The sequence below is a fragment of the Populus euphratica genome, unplaced genomic scaffold (assembly GCF_000495115.2).
Source record: "Populus euphratica unplaced genomic scaffold, PopEup_1.0 scaffold207.1, whole genome shotgun sequence".
Taxonomy (NCBI): domain Eukaryota; kingdom Viridiplantae; phylum Streptophyta; class Magnoliopsida; order Malpighiales; family Salicaceae; genus Populus; species Populus euphratica.
In genome coordinates, this window is record NW_011500092.1 from 182,911 (window position 1) to 205,414 (window position 22,504).

General features: G+C 36.1%; 1 protein-coding gene and 1 long non-coding RNA gene across 2 annotated transcripts in view; one reads left to right on the forward strand and one right to left on the reverse strand.

Annotated features, from left to right (window-relative positions):
- Positions 1–633: 633 nt before the first annotated feature.
- LOC105109160 (copper-transporting ATPase PAA1, chloroplastic-like) overlaps positions 634–22,504 on the reverse strand; it is a 22,882-nt gene continuing 1,011 nt past the window's right edge. Inside the window, exons 2-18 of the mRNA XM_011003769.1 lie at positions 22,322–22,468; positions 22,135–22,188; positions 21,708–21,861; positions 18,037–18,111; positions 17,653–17,930; positions 14,666–14,899; positions 14,241–14,339; positions 13,916–14,065; positions 13,348–13,494; positions 12,421–12,471; positions 12,153–12,325; positions 10,896–11,037; positions 5,436–5,533; positions 4,504–4,744; positions 3,460–3,663; positions 2,085–2,165; positions 634–1,326 (exon numbers count right to left, since the gene is read on the reverse strand). Of these exons, the coding sequence (XP_011002071.1) occupies positions 1,066–1,326; positions 2,085–2,165; positions 3,460–3,663; positions 4,504–4,744; positions 5,436–5,533; positions 10,896–11,037; positions 12,153–12,325; positions 12,421–12,471; positions 13,348–13,494; positions 13,916–14,065; positions 14,241–14,339; positions 14,666–14,899; positions 17,653–17,930; positions 18,037–18,111; positions 21,708–21,861; positions 22,135–22,188; positions 22,322–22,468 (2,589 nt within the window). The 3' untranslated portion in view covers positions 634–1,065. The remainder of the gene's footprint in view (positions 1,327–2,084; positions 2,166–3,459; positions 3,664–4,503; positions 4,745–5,435; positions 5,534–10,895; positions 11,038–12,152; positions 12,326–12,420; positions 12,472–13,347; positions 13,495–13,915; positions 14,066–14,240; positions 14,340–14,665; positions 14,900–17,652; positions 17,931–18,036; positions 18,112–21,707; positions 21,862–22,134; positions 22,189–22,321; positions 22,469–22,504) is intronic.
- LOC105109159 (uncharacterized) lies at positions 6,232–15,941 on the forward strand. Its single transcript, XR_839179.1, has 3 exons — positions 6,232–6,243; positions 7,919–7,929; positions 15,508–15,941. It is a non-coding gene; the product is annotated as an uncharacterized LOC105109159 (long non-coding RNA).

Genomic DNA, 22,504 nt, shown 5'->3' on the forward strand with positions numbered 1-22,504 from the left:
ACGTTTCAGTCCATGTTCTTTGAATCTTTCTTAATTGGGTCATTTTCACCTATTTTCCTCAATTTCTTTCAATTATACCCCTAATATAATTAGAATAGGTCCTCTAAACTCTTCGTTTTATCCATTTGTCCTTCAATTCTTTATTTTTAAGCCAAATTGACTTCCAATTTCATATTTTTTTTTTAATTTCCATTAAGCCCTTGATTGATTTCCAATTTCAATGTTTTTCTTCCATTAAGCCCTTAATTGATTTTCTTGGCTATTTGTTCCAAACACATTCTTGAACTTCAATTTATTTCAATCTTAGCCAAATTAAACCAATTTAAGCCTATTTCTCTTCAATTCAGACATCAAGTATAATTTAAAACTTTTCAAACTTCATTTTTGCTCATGATATTCAAATACCGGTCCAATCGCAAGCTATTGGAGGAGCAGGCAGAGCTGCAGCAAGCTATTGAACTCCAGGGGAGATCACTAATCAATTTCCTCCTGGTTTTTGCATTTCTTAGAAAGGAGTACCAGAAGCAACTTAGCAAAAGGACAGATGCAAAGTGGAAGATAGTGCAAGAGATTAACACGTGGCAAAGTTAATTAGGAGTTAGCCTTTCAGTAGAGTTAGTTAATAGTAAAAAAAAAAAAAGAAAAAAGAATTGCTTGGATAAATAAGAAATGTGCACAAACGTGAAAGGCAATCAAGTCATAAGAATTTGAGTTTCTGCAGAACTGCAGTTCTCTCTATCTCTTTCCCTCTACTTCTCTCTCTCAATTTCTCTAGTTTTCTATTTTGTTAAGAAAGTCCTCAACAGTTTCGGTGCCACTGCAAGCATTTTTACGTCACCAAAAGTCAGCTTGATCTTTCAAGTTTCACATAATTGACTTTTTGGCCACCAAGGTTTCACTTGTCGCATCTTTTCATCATTTGGTCGCCAACAACACCGCATAATCTCTTCCAATTTCCCACGTTTTCATTCCTTTTTCCGCCAGCAATTCAATCTGCTAACTCAAAATACCACTGTTCATATAAAAAGAAAAAGAATAACCAAGGTTTGTATCTCTGCACTCCCATCACACCTCTCCCCATCGAGAATCAGAATAAGGCTGTTTTGTTTTCTCCTTCTGGTACAAAAGAACAGAATCCACATCAATCTTGGTGTTTGGAGATGCTCCATAGACTTTTTTCTGCTTCAATGAGAATTTGAATCTCAGAAGCAATGAATTTGTCATCACTCCAATAGAACTCAAACCCATGAGGGCTCCTGCAATTGACGGCGTCAGTATGGTCCCATTTACTGGCAGTAACATTCCAGCTGCAATCGGAATTCCAACCTGCATTTAGTATGCAAGCAGCATCAGATCAAATATTGGAGAAGAGCAAAGCAGAAACTGTTTTTCGCTTATTTCACTCACAGGAGATGCAGAAAAATTCACCTAAGCCTTTTTTAATGATAGGAGAAATTGCTAAACTGAGCTACATGCAAGACCCTGGAAATAAATTTAACTCACAATTACTGGATTCTATAATTCTGCAGGAATCAAAATGCAAAAGAAATGGCAAGGGTGTGTGCGGACAGTAGGCTTAGAAAGGGTTGAACTAAGCAGTATGTTGTCCAGGCTCAACCTCGTGAATATCTGCACTGCAGCTTCAGTTTGAGCTGAGTTTTACCAAGTTAGCAAGGAATTCCACAGATGAAAACCACACCAAATTTGGGAAGGAAAAAGATAGCTGCAGGTTTGATCCATGTTAAACTTCAGAATTCTGTTCTTACCTATGATTTGTAATCCAAATATTTTGCTTCTCTCTCTCTGTTTAAAGATATTTGACTAAGAATATTAGAATCAGCATGTCCGTTATTTCTTCATATATGTATCAAGAAGTCACAACAAATGAACATTGGCTGACATAGTGACATCAAGAGGTAGAGACTGGATTACTCTCTCTCTCTCTCTCTCTCTCTCTCTCTCTCTCTCTCAAGGTGCATGCTTTCAGGATATGCCATATGGTTCCTTTTGCCCAGAGTTGCTTTTATTACAAGATTTTAGTGCTGAAACATATGGCTATTGCTTGCATAATGCAAAAAACTCACGATGTTATATGCAAAGGCCCACCAAAGATTCTGCTTTACAGTTTTCATGGTTAGCCTGCTCAGCTCCAATGCATCAAGCACCTGTACAGAAATAATAAAGTCAATAACACTACCACCAGTAGGCTTATATGTCCTGACGTCAGACCTGCTCAATCAAAATCTTTTTTAGCATCAGCTTAGAAAATTAAATTATAATACTGCTTATTCAAAGCAGTGAATGGAAACAAGATAGCTTGGTTTTGATTTGCTAGATTAGTTCAGATGCATGTTGGATGCTTCTTGTTTTGCTAATATATTGAAATGTATGTTGACTTTAGCTTTGAATTTTATCAATCACTTTTACCAGACATGAATCTTGTTATTATAATTAAACAATTAGAAGCGTTATCATCATGTTAATTTAGTAAAATTATTTTAAATTTGCTAAAAGTTGCTAAAAAATTCACATGTACAGTAGCCGTGACATTTATTTTATGCCCAGTCACTATCCAAGACCATGGCTGTACTGTCCTCTCCCATTAACCAGTTAGGGGAAAAAAACCAGGAAACTATATTTCATTAGACTAAATAAATTTGATTGTAATTTTGGCATAGTAATTTGCAATTAGCAGTGAGAATCAGCACGACACTCAAATGTTACAAAAGAAAAGATGCGTTTCACTCACAAGCACAAATTCTTTCTTTGTGCATAAAATAGGAATTAAGAATTGACATGCTAGGACTTTGCGACAGCAGTTGTGCTTGAGAACCACAAATGCAAAGGCTATGAAACAGGGATGGTATGGGCATAAAGCTACAAAAGCTGTGCTGTAATGTGGGTTTCAATTACAAGCATACATTCTTTCTTTAAGCATGAAATAGTAATGAAGAGTTCACATGCCAGGACTCTGTGGCCACAACAGTGCTTGAGAATGAAAAGCGTGTAGGCTATATGAAAGATGGTAGAGCCATGAAAGACTGTAGGCGGTTAAATGTCAAATAGAAACGAAAGCTTTATAGCTATGGCTAAGAAAATAGAATCCTTTGTTTGAGGCTATCTAATTAAACCTCTCATATTTTACTATCAGAAGGAACTTTTGGTATATCTACTTCTACAATTTATATGCATATGAAAAATTTGAAAAAATGTTTAGAATTTCAAAGTTGATATGGCACAGGAGAATCATAATTATAAGACAGTATCATGCAGTAGAATTACTACATCAAGGACAAATTAAAAACTACAAGTTTGGCAGCTAAGCACTTGGGTTCCAAATTGCTATGCGTTTATGCTTATAAAGAAAAAGAAACCCCCTCTCCATATAGGGACAAGTAGAAAAGAAACAACATTTACTTTCACAACTAAAGTTTAAGATTATGTCCTCCTTTCAAATACCTGTGACAATCTGTTACCCATCAGCACGATAGAGGATACCTCACTGGCAGCTCCAACACCACCTCCCATGGCAACTCCAACATGTGACTCAGCAAAGGCAGCTGCATCATTTATTCCATCACCGACCATGGCTACTATGCTCTGATCCTTCTGAAGTTCACTGATGAACTTTTTCTTTTCATCTGGCTTAACTCCAGACAGCACCTGCCATCACAGCATGTTTTGAAAGTCATGCATGACATATATTATACATACTATAAATTTTTTAACATCCCACAAAACCAAATACTCAGCCATATGACCAGTACTTCAAGCCTGGTCTGTCAGTTGTTGGTTTAGCCTCTTCCAGGAACCTCCAGTCTGTGGTTTGACAGACTGGAACAAGTACTCGAATGCTTGAAACTAAATCAAAAGTAATTTGGCATTTGAGATTTGAATGCATGGAAATGAAGCATGTATGATACATGAACCATAAAGAATCTCCTGCTTCCATCATGGTTAGAGGTGATGTTGGGTCTCCATAGAAGGATTTTTGAGCTACAAATGTGAGTGTTAGCATCCATGAGGTAAAGAATATCCCGCTCACAGCATGCATGTTTATATTAATTAATTGGCATGTCTTTCTAAAGCAAAGGCATTCTCAAGGTAAATTATGACTGGCATCACACATTGTCGAGTCTCCTTGAAGCAAAAGGTACTATTAGAGGCATGCAAGTTCCGTCTCAATTATTACAATTGCATAATGAAAAGAACTATAGAAAACTTCAAGAAAGAAGATTCAAATATGAAAAACTACTATAAAATTATTAGATAATTTGGAAATATTCTTCATGACAAAAAGCCTTCTTTTTTCTTTTTTTAGCAGGCTTGTGAATACCCATTTAAGTTCTAATACATGTAGATTTATATCAAACAAGTGAAAGTGGCATGGGGTTCGTGTCCATTCCAATTCTATTCGTTAGTTGTTCCAGATAATTTGTGACGTAAACTCCCATCCTTTGGACCAGAGATTTTAAAAAATAATAGAAAATTAAAGCTCCTTACCTTCTCTTTTGGAATGCCAACAAGTGAAGCAACATGCTCGGCAGTACTCTTTTTGTCACCAGACAACATGTACACGTTTATTCCCTGACAGGACAAGGATTCAACAACTTGTCGAGCATCTTCTCTAATCTGATCTTCAAAGTAGATAAGTCCAGCAAGTGTATTATCCACTCCAACATAGACAACAGACTGATTCTTAAGATCTTCCACTTCTTGAAATGGTTTCTCATCAACTCCATGCCTGCAAAAAAGAAATGCCTCAAAATCATAATTGTAATGTGCCAAAAATATCTAACATGTAGATCCCTATATTGGAGGTGCAAGAATGTCATCTTTAATTAAGTATACTGATGACACTCATTCCTCGTTTGTTTTCACTCAGGTTAACTTTAGAAAACGCTTCTCACATGTAATATGGTTTATCCTTTGAGAAAAACGTTATATGACAGTATCATGAGGCAAGGGAAAAGGACATGGAATGACATTATGCATGTTTGCTAGCTCATTGATGTGGTCATGGTCAACATTCAGAATCCTGGATCAATGTCAGGAAGCATAGCCGGTTTGAAAACCTACTGGTATTTAAAATCAAATCATAGCAGAGGTGCTACCACAGTTTGTTGCATCAATGGAACTGTCCAGAATACCAAAAAAGAACGCTGCACTTCCCCCCACAAAAGACCATTTCCTATAATAAATATGGTTTACCATTCTAGAAATTTTAAGTATGACTACATGGATATGCAATGTGGATAGTACATGGAATTGACACAATGATATGAAATTTTTTGAATCGAGAGATAAAAATCAAAGATCACTAATGAACAAGCAATTATTCATTGATGTGGGCACGCATAAAATTTAGAATCATAGAATTATCTTAACTTACAGCACTGTGGTACTTTATACAAAGCAACCAACGAGTGAAATACCTTTGAATCCAGTCTAGTGTTCCAATAGACACAACCTTATTCTCAATGGTAGCCACAGCACCAGACCCAGGTTCCTCCATGAATGTCCCCTCGGTCACCTGCTACAAATTGCTTTTCCATAAGAAATTTGAGAATACATGTGAAGCAAGATACATCAAACCCCACCATGACATTTTGGATACACATGGATAAACCAAAATTAGGAAAACATCATTTTATTTCAGATCCGTGAGGGATCCAGAGAAAAGCAAACTTTTAACCTTTTTTTTACTTCTCAACAGCACCGGGTACATCTAGTTTTAATGTCTGCAAATCAAAACACCCAACTTAAGAACCAAAAAATGGCTGGGATCTTTCTCTTTATCTCAATCTTTCCTCCTCTCATTAATGGTTTTATAGCTTTGTTCTGTCTATCTAAACAAAAATGTTGGGTATATTCCTGAGTGATCAAGGTACAAAAAAGATGAATGGTTTGTTCAAGGCCATCTTGGCAAACATTGAATTCTCCACCAAACAAAATGGTTGGATACCTAGCTCAAGTGGTGTTGTTGCAAGAAGGAAATGACATCTTCTTGAAGTTGCCCAATCCATCATGTTCATTATGAATGTTCCTAAAGTATATTGGGGGGGTGCAATTCTTTCAGCAGCATATATTATCGATCATTTGCCATTGAAAACATTAGATTTGAAGGTGCCTATAGATCTTCTTCAAGATAAATTTTCCCTCCGCAAGTCTTTGGTTGTGTTTTTTTGTTCATGTATCTTCAGAAAAACTAAAAGTAAACTAGATGCAAGAGCACAAAGATGTGTCTTTGTTGGGTATTCAGCAACTCAAAAGGCCTACAAGTACCATTATCCACTGGTGCAAGACCAATACTCAGTGAACCAACCACTATGTTATCCAGGAAGGAAGAATCTAAGCAGATCAATCAAGAAGTAAAGAGAAAACAATGAAAAAAGATAAGGGATTAGTAAAGGATAGAGCAGGATAGTTCACCCGAGTTCATTCATTCATTCATTGTTTGTTAAAAAAATTTGTTGTCTTTCTCCATGTACATTCTGTTGCATACATAGCAGCAGTACAAAGGAATTTCTTACAAAATAGGAATTCTTAACACCCATTAACCAAGCCATACGTGACCTCTATAAAAACTAAGAAAACAAAATGTAAACATAACATAAAACATTGCGTACAACTTAAACATCAGTAAATAAAACAGTGTTGAATAGATTGAATGTGCAACGGTCAAAAAGTATTCCCTCTCTTAGTCTTTTCTCATTCAATTTGAAATCAATTCCCAGTAATCACTTTCACTTGCAACAGTTCCCTTTCCATCAAAGCTTCCTTGTCCTCAAGGAAGAATTGAGGAAACCTAAGAGAAAATTCAGCCACAAATTCCCATGTTGCCTCTACTAGTAAAAGTTCCTTCCAATGAACCAGTACTCATGTTGCTGCCTGATCTCTCCTCTTCGTCATCTTTCTGTCAAGTATAGATTGAATGTGCAACGGTCAAAAAGTATTCCCTCTCTTAGTCTTTTCTCATTCAATTTGAAATCAATTCCCAGTAATCACTTTCACTTGCAACAGTTCCCTTTCCATCAAAGCTTCCTTGTCCTCAAGGAAGAATTGAGGAAACCTAAGAGAAAATTCAGCCACAAATTCCCATGTTGCCTCTACTAGTAAAAGTTCCTTCCAATGAACCAGTACTCATGTTGCTGCCTGATCTCTCCTCTTCGTCATCTTTCTGTCAAGTATAGATTGAATGTGCAACGGTCAAAAAGTATTCCCTCTCTTAGTCTTTTCTCATTCAATTTGAAATCAATTCCCAGTAATCACTTTCACTTGCAACAGTTCCCTTTCCATCAAAGCTTCCTTGTCCTCAAGGAAGAATTGAGGAAACCTAAGAGAAAATTCAGCCACAAATTCCCATGTTGCCTCTACTAGTAAAAGTTCCTTCCAATGAACCAGTACTCATGTTGCTGCCTGATCTCTCCTCTTCGTCATCTTTCTGTCAAGTATAGCCTAATGTAGAAGGACAAGGTGGCTGTTGTTGTTGAAGGTGTGGGCAATGTAGCTTGTCCTTGTGACCCACATGCTTCTTCAGTTAGGAGATGAATACAAGATGAGTGGCAGAAAAAGGAGGTAGATTCAGCCAATAAGCTACCGCCCCAATTTTCTCCATTTCCTAGTGAGGCCTATAGTATTTTGCTGTCAATTTTTGAGATTGTCTCTGAGCAATTGTTTTCTTTTTTTTGTTGGTAGAGTTGAAGTTCAATGTTGTTACATGTTGTCAATAGCATGTAATTAGGAAGTAATGTAGAGCCAAATTATAGGGATTCTAATTAGTCTAATTTTCTAATATAGGGTTTCTATTTGTCGGTCAGAGTATATCAACGTATATTTAGCCTATCTATTTATGGAATGATTAATACCTGTAAATATTTTGTGATTTGCTATTTAATTTAGCTTCCTATTTAGTTAGGTAGAATTAATGTAATTGCTGAGATTCAGCCATGTAATTAGCTCAAACATGGTTATATAATGAGTAGAACACTCACAAAGAGATCATCGAATATAACTGACATGGTATCAAAGAATAAAACTTGAGTTAGGTTTTCTAGGTCAATTCCTTTTTTGATTGTGAGGGTTGTTGAGTTTTAGGTTGTTTTCTTTGGTTTCGGGAATCTCTAGAAATTAGAAGTTCATTATGGTGTGACTTTTGTGGCTGGTTATGCTAGACAACTTGTATTGCACACAAATTGTAATGCACAGAGTCTCTTCTCTTTCTAGGGTAAGCAATTGTTTTGGGCTTGTTCTCTTTATGTTAGGCTGTTTCAGCTTTATTGGTTGGTATTTTTGTTCTTGTTCTTTCATTGTTGTGTTATGGGAATCATGAATAGCAACTCAGGTTCTTGTGGTGTGCAGTTTACAGGTAAAAAATATGGTACTTGGGAATCTCAATTTTTATGTGAAAGTAGTTATAGGGCTATATTGATGGGAATGACCTGGCTCCAACTAAGCTTCCTAAATTGGCTTAGTGGCAGGTCAAAGATGCTAGAGTCATGTCATGGATCTTAGGATCTATTGACCCTTAGATTGTGCTAAATCTGAGGCCATACAAGACTGCTAAAAGTATATGGCAATTTTGAAAAAACTTCTATGATCAAGACAACACAGCACAACGTTTTCAGTTGGAATATGAGATTGCCAAATACATTTAGGGCGACCTCTCCATTCAAGATTATTTTTCTAGATTTCAGAACTTATGGGGCGAATTTACTAACATGGTTTATGATAAGGTGCCTGATGCATCGCTCTCAGCTGTTTAGGAAGTTCATGAATAAAATAAGAGAGACCAGTTTGTAATGAAATTACAGCTTGAATTCGAGGCAACTCACTCTAATTTGATGAACCGTGATCCCTCTCCTTCATTGGATGTGTTTTGGAGAATTAATCCAAGAGAAGCAGCATCTTGGAACATAAGACAAATTTCAGCAAGATAACATGGCATCGTGGCATACGCAGCTCAGCTCTTGGGAAAGGAAGGGATAGAGATATGTGGAAGGTTCAATGCTTCAGTTGCAAGGAGTTTGGGCACACTGCTGCCCACTGTTCAAAGAAATCTTGCAACTACTGCAAGAAGCCATGCCATATCATCAAAGAATGTCCTATTCATCCCTAGAACTGTCAAGCTCATGCTTATCAGGATACAGCTGGTTCTTCTTCTTCTGTTGGTCCTTCTACAGTTAGAGACCAATCTGTTCTTACACCAGAGATGGTTCAGCAGATGATTAGGTCAGTCTTTTCTGCCTTAGGGCTCCAAGGTAATGGTACTACTGCATCTCAATCTTGGCTCGTTGATTCTGTTACATCTAATCATATGACTAGATTATCAGACACTCTGCAATGTTCACCCTTACCATGGTTCATCTCAGATTCAGATAGCTAATGAGTCATTTAGCTATTGATGAAGTTGGAGATATTAATTCTTCTTTCAGAGATGTTAATGTATCTCCTGAACTTTCTACTAGCCTTATCTTTGTAGGCTAGTTAGTTAATGATAATTGTGATGTTTATTTTTCTCGTGATGATTGTCTTATACAGGATCAGGAGTCGGGAAAGACAATCGCAAAGGGGCCTAAAATTGAAAAAAAAATTCCATTCCTACTTTGTCTTTGGCTTGTATGACAATTAATTCTCAAAGTGAAATATGGCACATACATTAGGTCATCCAAACTCTGTTGTTCTGTCTTACATGTTTAGTTTTGGTTTATTAGGCAATAAAGAACATGTTTACAAAGCTTTGTCATTTGATTGCTTGATATGCAAACTTGGCAAAAGTAAAACTCTCATTTCCTTCTCATGGTAATCGTGCTGAAAATGCTTTAATATTGCACATAGTGATGTTTGGGGCATTTCTCCTATGATTTCTCATGCTAAATACAAATATTTTGTGACTTTCATTGATGATTTCAATTGATATACTTGGATCCATCTTCTTCGGTCCAAATCTATCCGAGGTCTTGTTTGTTTTCCAAACATTTGTAACATGTATTGAAAACCAATTTTCTACGGTATTAAGATTTTGAGGTTTGATTCTAGTGGGGACTACATTTCCCACGAGTTTCATGATTTCTTACACCATAAAGGAATTGTGTCTCAATGCTCCTGTCCTTATACCCCCGCAGCAAAATGGTGTGGCCAAAAGTAAAAACCAACATCTATTAGATATTATTCGCATCTTATTACTTGAGTCTTCTATTCCTCCTAAATTCTAGGTTGAGGCATTATCTACCACAGTTTTCCTAATTAATAAAACTGCCATCTCGGGTCTTGAATTTTGATTCTCCATATCTTCGTTTACACCATCAGCATCCTAGTTGTCTTAATTTGCACACTTTTGGATGTGTTTGTTTTGTTCATTTACTGCCTCATGAACGACACTTTTTCTCAAGTCTGTTAAACGTGTTTTTATGGGTTATAGTATTTCTCACAAAGGCTATGCATATTATGATCCTAGTTCAAACAAATTTCATACTTCTTGTAATGTTGTTTTCTTTGAAAATCAATATTACTTTTCTACCCATGTTAAGTCCTTGCCTGAGCTTAGTGTTCTTCCTTGTTATAATGAATTGCTTCCTCTCCTGAAGAGTTCAAACCCAGAATTATGTATACTCGATGTTAACCAACTTTGCCCCCTCTCCAGTTTGATACTTCCTCCACACCTAATCCAATGCATTATGCGCCCCCTGAGCATGACATGGCTCCTACACCTAGTCCTCAACCCTCTGCACACCGGTATGGTTTTAATGCTACTTTAACTTCTATTCCTATTCCTACTTGTTTGAAATTGTCATCTTGATGTATCAGTATTGTTATGCATGCACATCTCTTATTCGTTTCCATTCTTTCCAATAATAATAACATGAAAAACAATAGCACACTAGATGCATATGTACCTTCACATTCTGACAACCAGCAGCCTGTGCAGCTTCTACTATAGCTTTTCCAACCGGATGAATAGTATTTGATTCCACGCCTGCAGCTAACTTCAAGAGTTCAACCTCAGACAACGTAGCATCTGTAGCATCTGGATTTAGTCTGCATCAAAGCAGGGAAATTTGAACTTCAAATCCACAAAAGCAATCACAGTTAGCAAAAAACAAACTTATCACCTTCAACAGCAGTATACAGCCAAAAACTGTTAAAGGACCTAAGTTAAAGATGTTGAAATTTAGTCTTTGAATCGGTCAACATGGTCAAATTAACGATAACCAAAGTAAGAAGTTCAAAGCACTAACTCCTTCTAATGTACATTAATAAAGAGTTGCATAAGTGAAAAATAAAGATTCCTGGAATACACAAATTGAACAGGAAAAAGTACTTTTAAATGTGCACAATATTTAAAGAGAAGTATTTCCAAGATCAACGAGTTTAAGCAGCCGAGTGACAGCATGCAGTCATTAAGCAGATAGATTTATTCACCAATGAACAAACTACTTGCACATGACATTTGATTTTTTAATGAACCGGTTGCAAGTGCTTAACAACAGCCACAGCTACTTGGATTACGATAAAAAACTGAATCTGCAGTCTGCTACATTTGGAAGCAAGATCACTAGAGGATTAAACCAGTAATTATATTAAAAAAGAAAAAGAAAAAGGAAAAATCTGAAATTTATTTATTTATTTATTTATTTTCTTCCTAGATTGACATGGATAAGAATACTTAAGCAGAAAAACTGCTCATGCTTGTTAGGTCAAAACATGATTATCAATTAACACAAACACAATCTTGAGTTGAGTCAATAAATGTGATCGAGGTAAAAAAGAGAGACAATCCATTACAGATTTTTCATGCCGGGGATCTTACATGCTTAACTGTGAACAAGAAAAAAAAAATCACTCTCATAAATGTGAATTTGATAAGCAAACATAACAAGAAAATAATTTTGATCACAACAATCAGATAATCCCATGATTAAACACAACCTTGAGTTGAATCAATAAATATGATCAAAGTAAAAAAGAGACAGACAATCCGTTACATATTTTTCATGCCAGGACTCTTACATAATAACTGTGAATCAGGAAAAAAAAAAAAAAAAACCACTCTTGTAAATGTTAATTTGATAAGCAAGCATCACAAGAACAAAATATTGAGCACATCAATCAGATAATCCCATGATTTAAAGAAAACTTCTCCCACAACTTACTGTGAATCTGTAATTTTCATGCCTCCAAATGGAACAACTTTTGTTACAGCAGGTCTGCCAATTGTTAGGGTTCCTGTTTTGTCAAACACAACAGAATTCACCATTGAGAACTTCTCCAGAACATTTCCTCCACGCAAAAGCAATCCTCTTGTTGCTCCCAATGAAGTTCCAACCTGAAAGAAGAAAAAATATTGAAGCCCATAATCAATCAAAGTGCGACAATTACATGTGGTAACATGATGAAACTGGAGTTCTTCAAGAAGGATACCAGTACAGCAGTAGGTGTGGCCAAGCCAAGCGCACATGGACAAGCAACAACCTGCATTCAGGATACACATGCTCACTTTTGCATGGATTAAAACAGGCAGAGAAAAGAAGCATTCCTAGACCACAAAATCAATAAGAGATAAAAACCCCTTTTATTCTAAAAAGGTTATCAACAAGATGTTTCTATGGAAACTCATAGCTTGGAAGTTGAAATATAAGAAAAGGTTTGCGGTCAAAATGTTGACACAAGTTGCACCAAGCCTGGAATTGAGGTGCCACAGGGCTACAAATGTACCATGATATTTGACTTCCAAAGTGATTCTTTCTACAATCATGGCCATCAAATCATAATTTTATTTTATATAAAAGTTGAAAGCATGGTCCTTTGATCTTTTTGAAATCAAACTTTTGAATCTTTTGACCATCCTTGGCATCATTACAAACAATGTCTCCATCAGCAAAACAAGGAACTCATTATGAGTAATGTCTTATAGGTCTTTCAGTGGATAAAATACTATGCTCACACTATATAGCATGATGCATCATCGTTTTTATTTGAGAAGATAGTTGTAACAAACATTCAGGATAAAAAAACTCCAAGCATTTTCTTTGTTTGATAGAGTTATGTATATGTCTGAAATAATGTCTTTTCAACCCTAATAACCAAAGCAACAATAAAATACAAGAAAGTGACTTGAGAAAAAAAGACCATGAAGAAACTGAAACCAATTGAAACCCCAAGAAAAGTGAAAAAGAATTTGTTCAACCAAACAGAAAATAAGTACAACACAAATGGGCCAAACATAGATAAGCATGTTATGTAGTACGCATGAGAAGAATGTTGTTAACACGAATTCATATGATCTTTTCTAACGCGGTTATTGTTTTAGGTTTACTGGAGAACTAGGTACCATACTGAGACTCGTACCAAAACACTGCAAGAGAGTTGTAGAGCTAGAGAAATTGGATTTCCTTGGTTCAAAGTTGCGGGTAGAATGCGTGTCCCAAACATGCTCCAGAACATAAATGTAGCTGCTGAAATTGTCATCACCCCATAAGTAAAGTGCCCAGACACCTGATGAAACAAGAAAATAAAAGGAGAGTAAAGTTCCTATGAATGTCTACATGAACACAAACACATCTCAAATTCCTGTACACTTTTGGTACAAAAACCAAGGCAAGGATTGGGGGGGGAAGAGGTGAGAAGTAAAAAAGTAACAATCACTACCAACAAATAGCTTAGAATTGGATAATAGTAGATGATTAATAGAAACACTGCATATAACCCAGTTTTAAAGATTTAAAACACTCATATGTATGTTCTGACATCAGCATACATGTTTCGAAAACCAAGTTTGTTTCTGAGATCAGTTGACCACATAGATCAACTTCCCTCCAAAATTGTAAAACATCTAGGCATGACCTTGTTTGTCTCAGCTTCCCCAGAAACATTGAACACCATCATAACAAAATATACCAAATGTAATTGAAGAAACCTTGTCAGCCAAGCGTTGTACTGGAGCTTCCCTGCTCTGTGCTTCTTCCACCAAACGAACAATATCTCCCATGGCAGTCTCACCCCCTGGTCTTGTGACTTCAATTTTTAGAGTTCCATTGAGGTTTATACTTCCAGCTGATACTTGACTCTAGAGCATTCAAAAATACTCTGTAATTAGTAATATCAAAGCAGGTGCAACTGCTATAATTAATGTAGCACAGGATGGGTGCATTTCTGAAACAAATCATCATGCAAATATGCAGCACTTCTACATGATGCCGTCAGAGAATATTCATTGGTTGCATGTAACTGGAGAATAATACCCCAGGTAGTTTGGTTACTGGCAATGGCTCCCCTGTGAAACTCGACTCATCAATGGTGCTTCTACCTGCTGTGACTGTTCCATCGGCTGGAACACGATCCTAAAACAACAAGAGAATGCATGTCAAGGGGATCATGTATACAAAATTTATGCAGCAGGTAACAAGTTTCTCAACCTCTGCAACATAATTGAGAAGCCCAAGGAGAAATGGGGAAAAAAGTAAGCAAAAAAGAAAAAAGAAAGAAAGCCTATTGAAAAGCAAGACATTTGTCATAGAAATAGCATCTCATGAAGGCCAAATCTATAAAGAGAAGGTTATTAAACAAGACATTTAACGTGTGAACTCATCAAATGAGAAAATTAATATTAATATTAATATTAAAGCTGCTGGTGTTACATGAACAAAAGAGACAGTCCTATACTTACACCAGGTAGGACAACAATTTTGTCTCCAACAGAGAGGCTGCTGCAAGGAACTTCAACAATTGAGCCCAGGTCTTTTGCATCACCATTGACTACAAGACGAGCTATTGTAGGTAGAACACTTAAAAGTCCAGTCATATCACTGGTTGCTTTAATTTTAGCTCTCTGTTCAAGATTCCTTCCTAGCAAGACAAAAGCTATTAACATAATCGGTTCCTCAAAGAATGCCTTCCAACCCTGCTTCCAAAGAACCCATTGACAGGATTTAAGTGTCAGCAGATAATCTCTAAATAGACCAATCATCCATTTAAAATACAAATAAGTAAGTTGTTTCTTAGAAATAAAATAAATAATATTGTTACCAGGCAGTATGTATATATAGCAATAATTTATATTTACAGGATCGTTGTGGTTGGCAGAGCAATGTTAGGGATTTCTAATGATTTGATAGAAAAGATCACATATTTAATTAATAATTAGACTGTAAATAGGGAGAGTTCTAACTATTTAAAGAGAGGCCAACCTCCATTGAGAGGTATTCAAACCGAAAACCAATTTCAATCTTTCTAACATGGTATCAGAGCTCCTAGCTTAAATTTCTAGAGTTATGAGAAATGCTCATCTTGGTTTGTGGGCTGATTCAGTTCATTTTTTTGGAGGTTCTTTGGCTTGAGCTGAATTATATCAGCATCTTGTTTGCGGCATTAGTGTTTTCATTAATCTTGTCTATTTTTTTGAGGCTATTGTGGTTTCTTAGTCATGTCAGAAGAGAGAAAATTCACTCAATTTGTTAAGAACTTCACAAGATGGGAAGGGGAAGAGAGTAATATTAATTGTGCATGTAGACAATATAATTCTTATTGGGGATGATGTTCTTGAGATCAACCAATTGAGATCTTCCCTCTCATCAACATTTGAGATTTAAGGATTTAGGGTCCCTCAAGTATTTCCTTGAAATAAAGATTGCTCGATCAAAGAAGGGGATTGGTTTCTCCTAACAGAAGTATTTCCTTAATCTTCTTAAGGAGTTTGGGTGGTTGTAGGCCAGCAGACACTCTAATAGATCCCAATCAAAAACTTGGAGATGACAAGAAAGGTAGGCTAGTGAATACAACATAGTATCAAAAGTCGATGGAAAAAATGATTTACTTATCACATACATGACCCAATATTGCATTTGCTTTGAGCTTAGCAAGTCAGTTTATGCACTAAACTACACAAAACATCTTGAGGCAGTTTATAAGTTTATCGGATTCTCAGATACTTGAAAAGTACATCATGCAAGGGTTTACTCTTCTAAATGACCACACAACAGACAATAAAGGGATATGCAGATTGGGCAATTTCAATCACTGATAAAAATCCACATCAGGATATTGTACTTTATGTGTGGGGGTACACGGTTATATGGTGAAGTAAAAAACAACATGTGGTTGCAAGAAGTAGTGTTGAGGTAGAATATAGGGTTATGGCTAATGGAGTTTATGAAATGTTATGGCTAGAGAGAATTCTACCTATAACCGTGTAAATTGTAATGGTTTTTGACATGGATACTTCCATGGTTGTGTCAGTCTAATCTAAGAAATAGTATCATCCTAGATTGCACAGAATTTGCCCCTGTTAAATACTCAGCATTACCAAACTTGGTGGTGAATGTGTGTTTGATGCCATGTTATTGCAGACATCTGTGACAATTGAATCTATTTCCTTTGACTGTCCTTGTTGCTCGGTCCTCTTTAGGAAAGTATTCCTCTAATCTAACATGTTGATCATAATCATAACTTGATGAATCTGATTGAAACCTTATGGATTTTATTAACATGTATTGTCATGCAGATTAATCAGCGTGAAGCTGCTAGTAGCAACATCTTTAGGCAAAAGGAGTTTAATCTTCAGTCACTAGGTATAGGTGGTTTAGGCGCAGAATTTGCAGATATATTTCAAAGAGCTTTTCAACAACGAAGAAACAAACACAAAAGATGGAGGGACAAGGCCAGATGATGGTGAAAGTAATGCAGCTGGACAAGGAGATTCTGAGAAGAATTCAACGGAGAAGAAACCTGGTACTGATGAGACTGAAACAAAATTGGATGAGAATACTGGTGAAGGTGAGGATGGGGAAATAGGAAATGATAAGATAAATTTCCTTACGATTTTACGATTCAAGTTTATTTTATATTTTTCGTGCCGTGTCAAAAATGCGTTTTTGACAACCTTAATTGCGACAACAAAGCCGTTATAAGTATTGCACATAATCCAGTATAACATGATCATCATACAAAGCATGTAGAGATTGACAAACACTTCAAAAAAGAAAAAAGATTGATAGTGGAGTTCTATTCATGCATTTTGTTCCTACTACCCTACAAATAGTTGATATCTTCACCAAGGACTTTTGAGACCTTGATTTGAGCTTTCTAAGCAAGTTGGGCATGATAAATATCTATGCCCCAACTTAAGAGGTTAGATTTATAGGAAATAAAATAGGACATGATATTGAAAATAAAATATAGAATTACTGTTTCAGATTTTTAGGAGTTTATGTTTCCTTTTCGAGCCTAGAAATCTGCTCTTTATTTTTTGATTTCCTAATTTTGTGGCCTTCCTGATTTGGTGGCTTCCTTTGCTATATTTCTTGTAACCAGAATTATTGAAAGAATAAGACAGAAAATTGTTCTTCTTCCAAAAACCTACACAATAAAACTTTTAAAAGCAAAAGGAAATATCAAAGAAAAAGACAGGGGAAAAAAAAAAAAAACCAAGCTGCATATACACTTCACACTTGCATGAAAAAATTTGACTACCTTCCAGATCACCTACTTAACACTGCAATTTAGTTCTAGAAAAACACATGCAACGAATTGTATGTCATAAAGCACATAAAGCAAAAGCAAAAGAAGTAACCAGCACAGCTACCATTAAAGAAAGAAGGAAAAACATTGAATCCCAAATGAAAATAGAAATGTATACGAATAGGAAATATGACTCACCAGCTTTGGTATTAATGCAGCTAATGAGCTAACAGCAAACGAGGATAACGCCCCAAGACCTACTAAAGTGTTCATATTTGGAGCTCCCTTAGAAAGGCTTTTAACACCATCAAGAATAAGTTGACGCCCAGGACCAAGCAATGTAAACAAAGACAAAGACACATGGAATCCTACAGAATGAAACACATGGATCCATGGAGGCTTAGCGGCAAAAATATGAGAAACATGACCAAGGAGGCATACAGCACAGAGAGCACAAGAGACAGCAAGCTGATGACCTACAAAAAAGAGCAATGAGCATGATTTCTTGATAGATGAATCATCAGCATATAAAGTTTTAACGAAATTTTTAATCTCTGAAGTAATGTGTATGAGGATATTTACTGCTTTCTTTTAGGCGATCACGCTTTTCATCCATTTTCTTTTCAAAAATTTTGAAGAAATTCTGCCTTCCAGCATCTGTACATAAACAACCATTCAAGCAGCAAGGATGTTAAGCATATTCCACAACAAGAGTAGAAACATGTTAAGCAAATGAATAACAAAACCAATCCTCATAATGGAGATTAAAGGCTATCAAAATTAATAGGTCTATCCATGAAGCTCTGAGTTGGCTTAAAAACTTGGTCACTTGAAAAATAGCAGCAATGTATGGAACTTGGAACTGGTTTCATCAGATTGGAACCTAAAAGGCAACGAGGCAGAAAGTGTAGGATTCATTACTTATCAATAAAAAAAGATTTATCATGTGCCGTTTATTAATAAACTTATTAGCAAAAGAAAAACAAAAGCCCAAAAAAGGACTAGTGCACCCTGTACAAGCGAAGTATAAAACAGAGCACCTACACTAAATTACAAATAATAATAATAATGAAGCAGATTCTTATCCTCAAGCATCAAAAGAAACTTGAAAGAATCCCCTAAAAAATCACATTACTGAATCTACAAACCCACAGAACAATTTAGTCAGTATCATATTATACTTTACTAGTAATTCCTCATAAGGATATCCTCTCCAGTAGCTCTTGCATTTTTCTCTAACCCAAACCAGACACCCCTCTCAAATAAACTAGCATAAACTGAACTAGACCAAATGGTGAAAGAAACATTTCCCCTATTTTGCTGGCCACTACACGATGACCAAGTAACTCATCAACTGATTCTAAAGAATTATAAACATACTACACCAATTCAGTATAAACTTTTTCATCTGTGACAATTTTGCATATGCTGAAATATGAGAAGAGATCTTTGTCCACACCAAAAACAGAAATAGGAAAAGCAGTCTGCCATGCTAATCTTCTAATGGAACATACTGCCTTCATAAATAAAATACACAGTGGTGAGATTTAACCTCAATGCAACCATTTTTTTGTTAGGCCAATAATATAGCATATCTTCCCTGAGGCGGCACCAAAGTGATAAATGGCAATGGAAGCATCCACCATTAGGTAAGACATGCTATATTACGAATATAATATTGTCTCAATGATCCTAAATAAATTTAACAAGGATATCAAATTTCCAAACACTTTTACATGACGTTTAAATTTTAGCAAGAGAGTGGATGGGTCATAATGTCTATGAAATCTGTAATGTATAAACCAACAAATTAAAGGGTCTCTAAAAAATTACATGGTATTAGAGACGAGAGAGATAAGAAACACTTAGCATCCTTATCTTGAGTTAAGAAGATGCAATCAAATAAAGAACCACATTAACATATCAATGGACAAGAAGGTGCAGTCTTAAGATGAAACTGTTGTGGTGAAAAAGAAAATTTATAGCTCCAAAACATCTAAACATCATAAGCAGAAAACCACAGGTTGTTTAAAGCTAAACTGAAGACAGAGTGAGGAAACTGTAGACATAGTGCTTAGTAGTAGTGAGGAAACTGCAGACATAGTGCTTAGTAGTTAGTTCAGATTTATGTTCTAACTCTAGGAATCCATGCATTTGCTTACAGACTTTGTCTAGTGACTGTAAGAAAATACTGTTTGCAATCTCATTTTCTGGGCATGCTCACAAAAATTCTCTGACAAGTAATCTATAATCCCGCTATTACAATAAAAATAAGCCATATCTAAATCAACAAAAGTGGAAGTGAAAAGAGCGATTCAATTCCCTAAACCAAAATTTTTACCATATTCAGCATTGACAACCATGAACAAATTATTTGTTTTTATTACCAGTCATAATCCAACTAGCCAGTATAATGAAACGAGATGCTGTACTCCTAAATCTTATTACTATACACAGATAATTAGTGCAATGAAAACACTCCATGAACCTAGCCACCTAGACCACATTCTCGAAAACAAACAATGAAGGGGAATTCAATGAGTTCTTTAAAAGGCTAAACTAAATTAAAAGTTATACTTCCATTGGCTACAACGTAAAACTGCATTTTTACAAACTATGAAACAACTAACTAGGCCAATGAAAGGCTGATGCCTGGCATTTAACATTGCTGAATAGCTACAAAAAGGCATATTCATCAACTGAAAACATTTAGGAGCTGTCTGCTTTTATGAAAATTTGTTCAAAGTTCTTAAAAAGTTAATATGAACAAAGATGCTTGCTTGCCTGCTGCATCTTAAAATTGGTTTTGCTATATTTTATGTTCTAAATAAACCAGTGGAAAGTGTTTTTTTCAGTGACTCCAAAGGTTGCTTCCAAGAGAAGTGATAAAAAAACAAGTTTTTGAAAGCAAAGAGAAGAAAAAATTACTCAAAAGATTGTTTTGTGTTTCATTAGCATGATTAGGAATACAAAAAACTGAAACAGAACAAAATATGGCCACAATATTCTGTACCGATAGACATCTAAGAGTTGTGGTGGCATATAGAATCAGGCAGGTAAAATTTCTGACAAAGTAAAAATCATATAATGAACATGAACGATGTTCCCAGATACACAACTAATGCTTTGCAAGATACAAGATACAAGAAGAATTGTATCAGACTTTGCAAAGTAACAAAAATACAAGGCAGTGAACTTTCCCTCTGATTCTGTAAAATACAGTAATCACTTCAATGTCACTTTCTCTTGCATGTGAATACAATCAACCTTTATAAATGAATATCCTAGTCTCTCGATGTTAGTTAAATCAATGACATATTCAGATTGTGCAATAACAGATCCTCCAGAACAAATGGCTCCCAAGCACCAGAATTTTTCTCTCTTCAACCAATCCACCACAAGCTGTTGAGATTTACCTATTGAAGGGAGAAATCATAATATTAATTAACACTTCTATAAGTGTCCTTTCTAATCTAATATAATTGAGAAGATTTTTGTAAGATTCTTCTGAAGCAAGCAAGTCACCATGAAATCAAAACTCAATGAATTAGGGACATACCATAAAGAATTATGGTCGCTCCTCACAAGAAATCTTTAGCATTTCTACATTGAAATATCTCCTTTGGTAGCTCCCTGACCTGCCACTAGCCCACCAAACTTCACATAAATCATACGGAAACTCTGGAAGCATGGGAGTGTCACTCAGGGTTAAGATTTCAGGGTCTTCCTGCATTATTTAGGCATCCTCTCGCTGGTATGGTAAGTTTAGTCCTATATCAGTTTGGGAAGCTACTTTAAAATGTTTGGTCTCGTTTTTATCGACTAAACGGACAATTGGCTGTTTCAAAGAGTGGAATATTCAGTGTTCACTTTTTTGCACGTTATCCACATGCAAGAAAGACTAATTTAACATTACTTCTTGCTTGATTTCTTGATTATTGTTATTTTTTTGTTCTCTTGTTTTTCCTGTCAAAGGCAATCAATCCCTCATTTGTTATCTTGAGCACTTGGGTGATACCAAAGTATTAGAATCTCAAACGCCATATGCAAGCATGTGAGAAATACCGCAAAATTAAAGTAACATCAATAATCTAATAGTGACAGCGCTGATTAATTCGTAACAATCACGGAATGCACGAATGGGGCAAAGTAAATATACTCAATAGGTCATTACACATTTCAACTAGAGGGAGGAGTCTAATCACAACAATGATGATGATGACCACTACAATGATGGTGATGTGATGGTTTACCTCGAAGGTTAGACATGAAACCACAACTGGTCAGATGCTTTGCAAGTGCCTCACCGAGCTGTTTCTGCCAGTTGGGTACACCTTTTGCTTCAGATACTGGCCACACTATCGCAGTCTCTGTAGCGAGATTGACACTAGCAGAAGATACTTGCGGCTGTCCATCAAAAGAACATAGATGACGATTACAGAAAACAAATTGGAAGCAGAAAGGGGATGCACTGGGTTTTTTTGTGCTTCGTATCTCAAATATTTCATAAATTAAGGATAATTCTGCCAAACTTCTTAAGAACCATACTAAAAAGACTTCTCCAACTGAGCTTTTTACTCACATTCCTAAGTTTTGTTTTGTAAGACAAGCAAATGAAGCAACAAAAAAATAATTTCATTGTCCAAAGAAAAAATCAAAGAAAAGAAAATGGAATCTTACTTGACTTTCAAGTATTCTTTTGACACTAGCTGCACATCCCCCACACGTCATTCCCTGCCAGCACAGCAATGGTATTTTAGCCTTTCTTTACTTTTCTTTTCCTTTACCCCCCCCCCCCGAGAATCGTAAAATAGTAGTGATTATTTAATATAAAAACAAAAACCAGAGTTTGTCTTAGACTTCTTACTCCAACATCAAGTATGATAACATCCGGTGACAGCGTCGACACCTCCTCCGCGCCCACCGCTCCCGCAACCGAGTTCGACTCCGCGTCACCACCGTCCGATCCACCACCTCCGCCGCCGCTTCCAGACTCGCCGCCCCCTCCACCGCCGCCTGAGGACGAGGTCCCGCAGGAGGCCGCGGACCG